We start from the raw sequence: 8,163 nt of genomic DNA on the forward strand, positions 1-8,163 counted from the left end.
GGGGGGGGGGTTAAATCATTCTGGGGCTAAGGACTCTAGGATAAAACCCTGCAAGGACAGAGAAGACACTTGTCTGGGATGGTTTAGACAAGGCTGATCCCTCCTGAATGAGGGGTTGGGTCCTGATGACCTCCTGAGGTCCCTGCCAGCCCGAATTCTCCATGATTCTCCAATTTTTCTCATTGAGGGGTGCAGAAAAAAGGACTGCGCTCATTCGCATACCACATGCCCACAAGTCAGACACATCCTTTTTCGGGGGAAGAGAGAACGAATGAAGCAAAGACTCCCCCTTTAGCCAAACTGCCCTGATTTGGGTTTGCAAATTGAAGATGTGCATCCCAATTTTCAAAGGCTAAATTTAGGGGAAGAGGGGTGTGTGATAGAGCAGGAGATAAGGTCGTTTCTCAGCCAGCCCCTGCCCGGGTAAAGGGTCCAGACGACGGCCTGCTTCTCTGCACAGGAAGCTCAGCCTTACCGGGGACACGGATGTTGGATGGAAGGGAGCATTGTACTTACAGCAGCGCCGGAGGGGCCGGGACGTCCTCTCTCGCCGGGCAGGCCGCGGGGACCCTGGGAAAGAATAAGGAAGAGAGTGAGGCTCTGCTGGCCATCACAGAGGTGCTGGGGGACATTGAGTCTTTCTAGTGACATCGGAAAGCTTGGGAGAGACTGGAAATGGTGGGGGGTCCTGCTTCGCCGTCGACCTGTTCCAGCCATTTGGATCCAGTGTGTGTTAGAGCAGCCTTGCACCTGCTCTAGGTTATAATTTGCTTTGCTAGGAAGCAAAGAGCAGCTGCAAGCCAGTGCTGTCCCCAGCACCTTTGCATCAGGGGGTCTTGTCCTCAACAGGACACCTCTGGTGGTATAGAAGGACCTTTGTCCACAAATCAGTCAGCCCCTGTGCTGGGCGATGCCCCCAGCACCTGCCCAGAGATGGAGTCAGGAGGGCAGTGCAGCGAGCTGTCTGCTCCTCTCCCCTGGGGAGTGCAGGCCTCTGGTGCAGCTCCAGACAGGTCGCTGCCCACCCCTGTGCCTCAGTTTCCCCTGCAGTCTAATGAGACTGTTCATGCTTCAGCACTGGGGCTATGTCCCACGAGGCGTTTGTACAGCACTGAGCGCGGCAGGTTGATGATTTCTGCCCAGCTGCTGATGGAAAGTGGATTGGAAGAAGGGAACAGGAGTCAGCGCTGTGTTGCCTTCCAAGGCCATGTTGCTCGGTGGGGCTGGGCTGCAGAGGGGAGGGGTGACCCTAGGCCAGGGGCTCCCCTCTGCCTGTGTCTTGTCTGTTCAGACCGAGGGCTCTTTGGGCAGGGCCGATCGTTTGCTCTGTGTTTGTACAGCACCTGGCGCATGGAGCCCTGATCTCAGCAGAGGTGTGTACCACACCCAGAGCCAGGATCTCTCAGCAGAGGTGTGTACAGCCCCCAGCACTGCCTCCAGGTTTCAATGTGACACCTACTCACCATGGGACCGGGGGAGCCGTTCTCACCAGCTGATCCTGTTTCACCCTGGAAGGGAAGGAGCAGAGAGTGAGTCTCCAGCCTGCCTCAAGCCTGGGCCTACGGTGAAGCACGGACTGGGCCCAAGTCCGCCCTGAACCCACTGGTGAACCACACAGGTAAAGAATCCACCTCTGGGGGCACCTTGAGGCTGGGGGAAGATGCGGGGCTAGAGATGGGGGCATGGGGATAAGGGGTCCTACTAGGATTAGGGGAGGAGATGGAAAGAGGCTGGTGGGCAAGATCCAGTGAGGAGAAGGGCAGAGGATGTGGGACACCAGTAGGACCATGGCCCGTCCTCTCTGCACTGAGCTCCAGCACCAGAGGCCCGGACCAGCCCTGCACGGTGCCCTGCCACTAACCTTGGACCCTGCTGGGGACACCGAGAGCCACAGCTGTCCACCCACTCCCACGGCCAAGCCTCTGTCCATCTTGGCATACATCCCCCCGCTTTCCCCATCATCCACACCAAGGCATAATCCTCTTGCCATCCAGCAGTCCCAGTGCATGCACCTCTGTCTGTCCATCCATCCATCCATCCATCCATCCATCCCAATGCATATCACTCTGCCTGTCTGTCTATTCATCCAACCACCCCCATGCCTAGGCCTCTGTCTACCATCCAACCATCGACCCTTCCATCTCTTCCTTGTCCATCTCTCCCTCCCTGCCTCCCTCTCTCCATCAACCCTGAAACATACTCCCTTCCATCCATCCATCCATCCATCTCAGTGCCTACCTTCTACCCATCCATCCCAACACTTTCCCTTCCATCCATGCATCCATCAGTCCAGACCCATCTTTACTCACCAGTTGATCCAGCTCCCAATCCCTGTCTATCCAGACCTCTGTCTTCTCCCACCAGCCATTCCAGCGCTATCTGCCTCTCTATCCTCTGCCTTCTCCCTGGTCTCTGGCTGGAGTGGAGCTAACGCCCGAGCGGTGAGGCTCCGACATGATGAGAGCTCAACCCCAACTTCTGCTAAAAGGGAGCTGGTAGGTGGAGGGGGCACGGTGCCTGCCTTGCTGACCTGGGAGGCCCCTTCTTGCCCCACGTCCCCAGGCTGGTTGTCCCCCGCACCTGCTTCTGCCACTGACTTCCCGCCAACCTTGGTCATGTTCCTTCATCCCGCAGGCCTCCTGCTATTTCAGCTGCAGCCTCTAGTGGGCAGCGTCTGTCAGTCCAGTTCCCCTCACCACCCTAACGATGAGCAGTAACGACCTCCCCCTGCTAATCAGTGTCATTTGGGGCATTAGCTCACCTTGGCGCCGGGGGCCCCTGCTTCTCCCTTGGCTCCATCCAAGCCAGGGTAGCCCTAGAAGAGAAGGAGACAATATTTACACTCCGGACAGCTGTGAGATGAGAGAGAGACCGAGGCGGCCGGGGCGACCACTTACCCTGTGCCCTTTGACTCCAGGCAGGCCGGGGGTCCCGGGGAAGCCTCGAGCACCCTGAAAGCAGAGAAGGGGAGGTCATCATGGGGGAAAGGCAGGGAAGAGGGGACCGAGGGACCTGTTTCTCATGGGGGCTCAGCAGGGATGTTGCTACAATCTCCTGGAACCACCTGCAGCTACCACGTATGGCTGCTTGTTAGGGTAACGCGTGGAGCCCAGCGGAGAACACACAGGGCCAGAGCGGGGTGTCACATACGGCCAGAGTGGGGTAACACGTAAGGCCGTACAGGGGGACGTATAAATCCAGGTTAGGCTAGCACATGGGATGAACTAGCTGGGGCTGGTCCTACTTTGAGCAAGGGGTTGGACCCAATGTGACCCTGTGAGGTCCCTTCCAGCCCTCACTGTCTGTGATTCTTCGGGGTCGCATAGGATAAGATGGGCCTATATCATGTAACATGGAAACCTCTGTATGGTAACATAGGGACAAAAAAGGTGGCTATAGAGATCCAGATTAAAGTAACAGGCAGGGTCATTTAAGGTAACAGATGGGGCCATATAGTGTAATATATAGGGTCATATAAGGTAACTTATAGGATAAGGTTAGAGCTACATACAGGGCCAGAGCAGGGCACTATGTAGACACTTCTGGGGTAATACAGAGAGCCATATAGGGGAATATATAGACCCAGGTTAGAATGATATATAGGGCCACATCTGGGGTGACCTATGGGGCTATCTAAGGCTATAGAGGGCAACCACTGGTGGGGAATGTGTAGCATAAGCAGGGTAGCCTGCAGGGCTGTGTGGTATAACAGAGCCAGAGGAGAGTGACCCACGGGGCTTGGTAAAGGGGCTGGATCTTCACAGGGCTGGGCTCAGCCTGATCCGGAGCCCTGGATCCGAACTGTCCTGTTCCTATAACAGCCTGGGCCCCCCCACGGTAAATGGGTGCTGGCTTGAAGCTGGGGCGAGCCCTGCCTTGGATCCATGCAGCCCCAAAGCCCCATCTCCACCCCATTCCCCGAGTTCCCCCTTCCTGCACAGCCATGTCTCCAGGCCTGGCTGCCTCCTGCTGCCCGTACCTGGGGGCCGGGGGTTCCACGCTCTCCAGATTTGCCAGGCTTGCCTGATTCACCCTGTGGGAGAGAGACACAGAGAAGAAACCCCCTTAGCCTCCATCAGGGCAATCACAGCGAAGCTCGACTACAGGGAGCCGGAGCTGGTAGAGGGGATGGTGCAGGGCAGGCACCGCATCCAGCCTGCACCCTCCAGGCTAGAGCCCGGGACCCGAGCACAACGCTGCCGCGAGCAGCCGGCTTTGATGTCCCATGCGACTGGGTCCAAGGCAACTTACGTCATCACCGGGTTTCCCAGGGGGTCCGGGTGGTCCTCGGGGACCCATTGGGCCCTGGAAAGATAGACAGAGAGATACAGGGTGAGAGCGGCGCAAGCACCTCCAGCCGGACGCCTGGGTTCTGAGTGGGGGAGAGACTGGAGATGGGGCAAAGTCTTCTCAACAGGGGAGGGTCTCAGCAAAGGATGGGTAAATGGGGAGGGGGACTGCCAAGAGGCAGAGGACTCTCCCTCAGAGTGGGATGGACTCAATCATCCTGGTGTCTGCTTCCAGTGACTCCACTCCCAGCTCAGAGACTCGGACAGGCTAAGTGCAGCCAGCCAGTCTGGGGAGAAAAGAGAAGCCTTCCTGAGCAGCCTGCGTCCCAGCCCCCTGGATGTGATGTCATTGCGCTCACATCACTGGGCTGCCTGGTGACATCACCCTAGAAGTGTCAAGCCCCAAATGCTCTAGCTAGGAGCCTTGTTGGTTCCCCCTGGCTCAGCACAGCTGATGGGGAAGGGAGACCTCCAGTTAGAAGAGGGGCTGCTAGGAGAAGCTCAGGGGCCAGTGGAAGGTGCTTATCTCTCCCACGAGTGCCACACTGCTGGCAGGGCACTAGTGGATGCTGTGCTGCCGACGGAGCCAGAATAGGTGCTGACATCAAGGCTTCCCTGTGAGCACTCTGCAGAGCCCCAGACGGCAAAGCAGGCCAGACCCTTGGTGCTCAGGTGTGGTCAAGCACTTGGAGACAGGTGCAAAATACAGCTGGGCGGCTGGGATTGCCCGGTCCCTGCTCCACGATGACCTCCATCCCTGGGTATTTGGCATAGCCCCTTTGCAAAAATCAGTGGTGCCAGGCCATGGCATGCAAGGATTGGGGCATCCCTGAGACCCAGCCTGCTCAGATCTGAATCCCTTCCCTTTGCTAACTGTGCCCCAAACCTGATGCAGCCCCCTTGGGCTGTACTGGAAACATCCTGGTATGGGACGTCCCAGCAGCCAGAGCCCGTCCGATCCAAGCTCTGCCTCTCACTCCCTGGCCAGGCCTCGCACTGTATGTAGCCAGGAGCTCCCTAACCTGCCTGCCTCCAGGTTCATCTAGCCCTGAATTGCTCTGCTCTGGCACTGCCACCCTGTGTCACCTTGATCAAGTCACTTTGCCTCAGTTCCCTGTGTTCAGGGAGGTGCTGAGTGTGCTCCCTCCCTCCTTGCTGGGGGTCTAATCCCCACCCAGCACACGCTGGCCATGGGCATCTCCATCACACACAGGGTCTGGCTCTCATGGACACCAGGACCCTTCACGCCAGGGCTGGCTCCCCACAGCTGCCAGGGCCTTGGGGGCCATCTGAATCTATCCTAGAGACTAAATTCTCTTTCTACAGGCCACACTCAGCATTAACCCCCGGAGCTGAAGTCTGAGATGCTCCCAATCTGCCTATGGGGTTTAGAAGCCCAATCCCTGTTGGCTATAATGGGAGCCAGGTGTCCAAATCACTTAGGCAGCTTGAAGCATCTCCTTCTACACTTTGTTCCCTTCCTTGGCATCCCCTCAGCTTTAACTAGTCAGGGTGGAACCGCCCGGAGGGAAGGTTTCTGCTGGGACGTTTGCGGGGCGGGGGGCTCCGGGAGATGGGAATTCTTGGAATTTCTCGGGAGTCAGGGCCACGGAGGCTGCTGGAGACTTGCAAGTGCAACCCGGGGGCATTGGCGTGTCGGAGCCTCTCCCACTCAGTCTAGCCACGGACGGCATCAAAGCCCGTCTGGTTACTTACAGAAGCGCCAGATTCTCCAGGTTCCCCGGGGTTGCCTTGAAAGCCTTGCGGGCCCTGAAACATATGGCAGAGAAGTCATGTCAGATGCATCAAACAGCAAAACCAGAGCCGCCGGCTCTCGCCTTCCCAACCCCCCAGGGGAGAAGAAACAGGCTGGTACTTACAGGTGATCCGGGAGGTCCAGGGGGTCCCCGCGGGCCCATGGGTCCCTGGAGGAGGAAACACAAATCACAGTCATGACGGGAAGGGCCAAGCCTTGAGCAAACAGGTGTGAAAGCTCCCAGGTAAGAGCCCCCACAGAAACCCAGCCTTTTTCCTTGTAGCAACTGCCTTGTCTTCTCCTTGCCCATGTACCTCCCACTCTCTGGATGTGCATCACCACAAGCTATTTTTATTTAGAGAAACTACTCCACTTAAAGGACAAGGAAAGAGCATGCGTTGCCCTGGCCAGGAGCCATGTTTACTAAGCTCTGCCTTTCATTTAGCGCTTGCCAAGAAAGACTGGAGAGCAGAAATTTCCTGCTGGAAATCTTGTGGGATCTTGAAAAACAGTAGCTGCTGTCAGGCTTTCTTCGGCCCCTGCTCCAAAAGTAACAGGGATCAAGCCTTAAACAAAATGCTCTGTTATTCTCTCCCAGCCTTCTGGGCTGGCCTTATTGAAACTGTTTGTTGTATGGCTTGGGATGCTCTCGCAAGCAGAGCAGGGACCAGAGCAATTAAGTCATCTTGGATATAATGACTTTAGAGGCATTTGCATGCACTCCAGTTTGTGACAGAATATCAGCAGAGCTGTGCGGAGTGACACTGACTCAGGATGGGGCCTGCAGGGTATAGCCGCGCTGGATGGCAACTCCCGGCGCTCGTTAGGTTCTAGCCCTAAAAATCAGAGTTCCTCCAGAGGTCCCAGTGCCACGCCTTACCATCGGGCCCTGCATCACTCCCATCTGAGCACCGCCAGCCTTCTCATCAAAACCTCCAGCCATCTGAGCAGCAAAGTTCTGCGAGAGAGACAAAAGCAGGGGCACAGCTGAGTGCAATTCTCTTTCAGGATCAGTCATGCACTTCAGGCGGCGACCTCGATACAATCAAATGCACTAATATTCTAAAGCATTGCCATCATTAAGGGGAAAAGGACCCCCCCCCCCACAGAGGCCAGTATAAGCAGGGCCCAAAAGATTCCTCGCCCTTGGTAGGTAATGGTTTCCATGTTTCAGAAAGAAAAAAAAACATATTCTTTATTAGATCTGATGTTTGGAAAGTTTTGAGGCCCAGGATCAGTTTGCTTTAAATATGCAAAAATATTCTAAGGTTTCATTTAAAATGTTCTTGAGATAAGAATGAGAGCCAGGCTTTCTCACCAGGGGTGTTGGGGAGGGAGTTTATTTGGAGAGTAAAAGCTAAGACTAAGAATGCCAAGGGATTTCTAGAGTCACTTGCTCTGATTATTTTTTGCTTAAACACCTTCTCTTAGAGGCAGCAAGGATGCTTTGAAAGACATGGCGACACAGATCTTTTTTTTTTAAGCTGCCCAACATGTCTCCCAAAAGTAAAGGACGATTGATTCATTGGAAGAGACACGAAGCCTCAGTCAGGGTGAACAGCAGAATATGCAGCATGTGAGGACAACAAGAAATGTGCCTCTAAAGGGAACACAGCAGAGTTAAATGTTTAACGCTGTTGTAAGACCAACAACCTGCATCCCTGGGTTTCCTTTTATCCACCACCATGTGGTAAGTGCTGCCCAACCCCTGCAAAGCTGGACTAGAGCCTGGGAACAGCAGAGTGATACTGAGGAGGAACAGAAGTGAAACACTGGGATCTTCCTGGGCCATTGATTTGCTGCAGCTTTGGGTGTGTGCAAAGGCAAGAACAAGGTGAAACTGACCAGCACCCCCAAGGGAAACTGACAAGGGCACAAGTGAAATTGACTAGGGAGTGTGTCAAGGCAAGAGCCAGCCACAGCGCATCATATGTCTTTATGACTGGATGGCTCCACAATGCCTGGCTCAACATAGCCCCCTCATCCCATCAGGAGCCACAGCAGTCATGGTAAGGGGAGACTGCCAGCTGGAGGGCCCAAAACTTATCCTTGCACTTTGCATCATGGAGGACCCTTAGGACTCCTGACCTTTACACTGTCCTAAAGGCAGGTGGTTCC

The 8,163-nt window shown here is 55.5% G+C and overlaps 1 protein-coding gene across 2 annotated transcripts in view; it reads right to left on the reverse strand.

The window, feature by feature from the left end:
* The window catches only part of COL2A1 (collagen type II alpha 1 chain), a 42,414-nt gene that overhangs the window by 27,666 nt on the left and 6,585 nt on the right, over positions 1–8,163 (reverse strand). For both annotated transcript variants that reach the window (XM_006030589.2, XM_006030588.1), the window contains 9 exons: positions 6,926–7,003; positions 6,170–6,214; positions 6,006–6,059; positions 4,252–4,305; positions 3,980–4,033; positions 2,898–2,951; positions 2,762–2,815; positions 1,464–1,508; positions 517–570 (listed from right to left, as the gene is read on the reverse strand). In XM_006030589.2, coding sequence (XP_006030651.1) covers positions 517–570; positions 1,464–1,508; positions 2,762–2,815; positions 2,898–2,951; positions 3,980–4,033; positions 4,252–4,305; positions 6,006–6,059; positions 6,170–6,214; positions 6,926–7,003 — 492 coding nt within the window. The remainder of the gene's footprint in view (positions 1–516; positions 571–1,463; positions 1,509–2,761; positions 2,816–2,897; positions 2,952–3,979; positions 4,034–4,251; positions 4,306–6,005; positions 6,060–6,169; positions 6,215–6,925; positions 7,004–8,163) is intronic.

The sequence above is a fragment of the Alligator sinensis genome, unplaced genomic scaffold (assembly GCF_000455745.1).
Source record: "Alligator sinensis unplaced genomic scaffold, ASM45574v1 scaffold1542_1, whole genome shotgun sequence".
NCBI lineage: Eukaryota > Metazoa > Chordata > Crocodylia > Alligatoridae > Alligator > Alligator sinensis.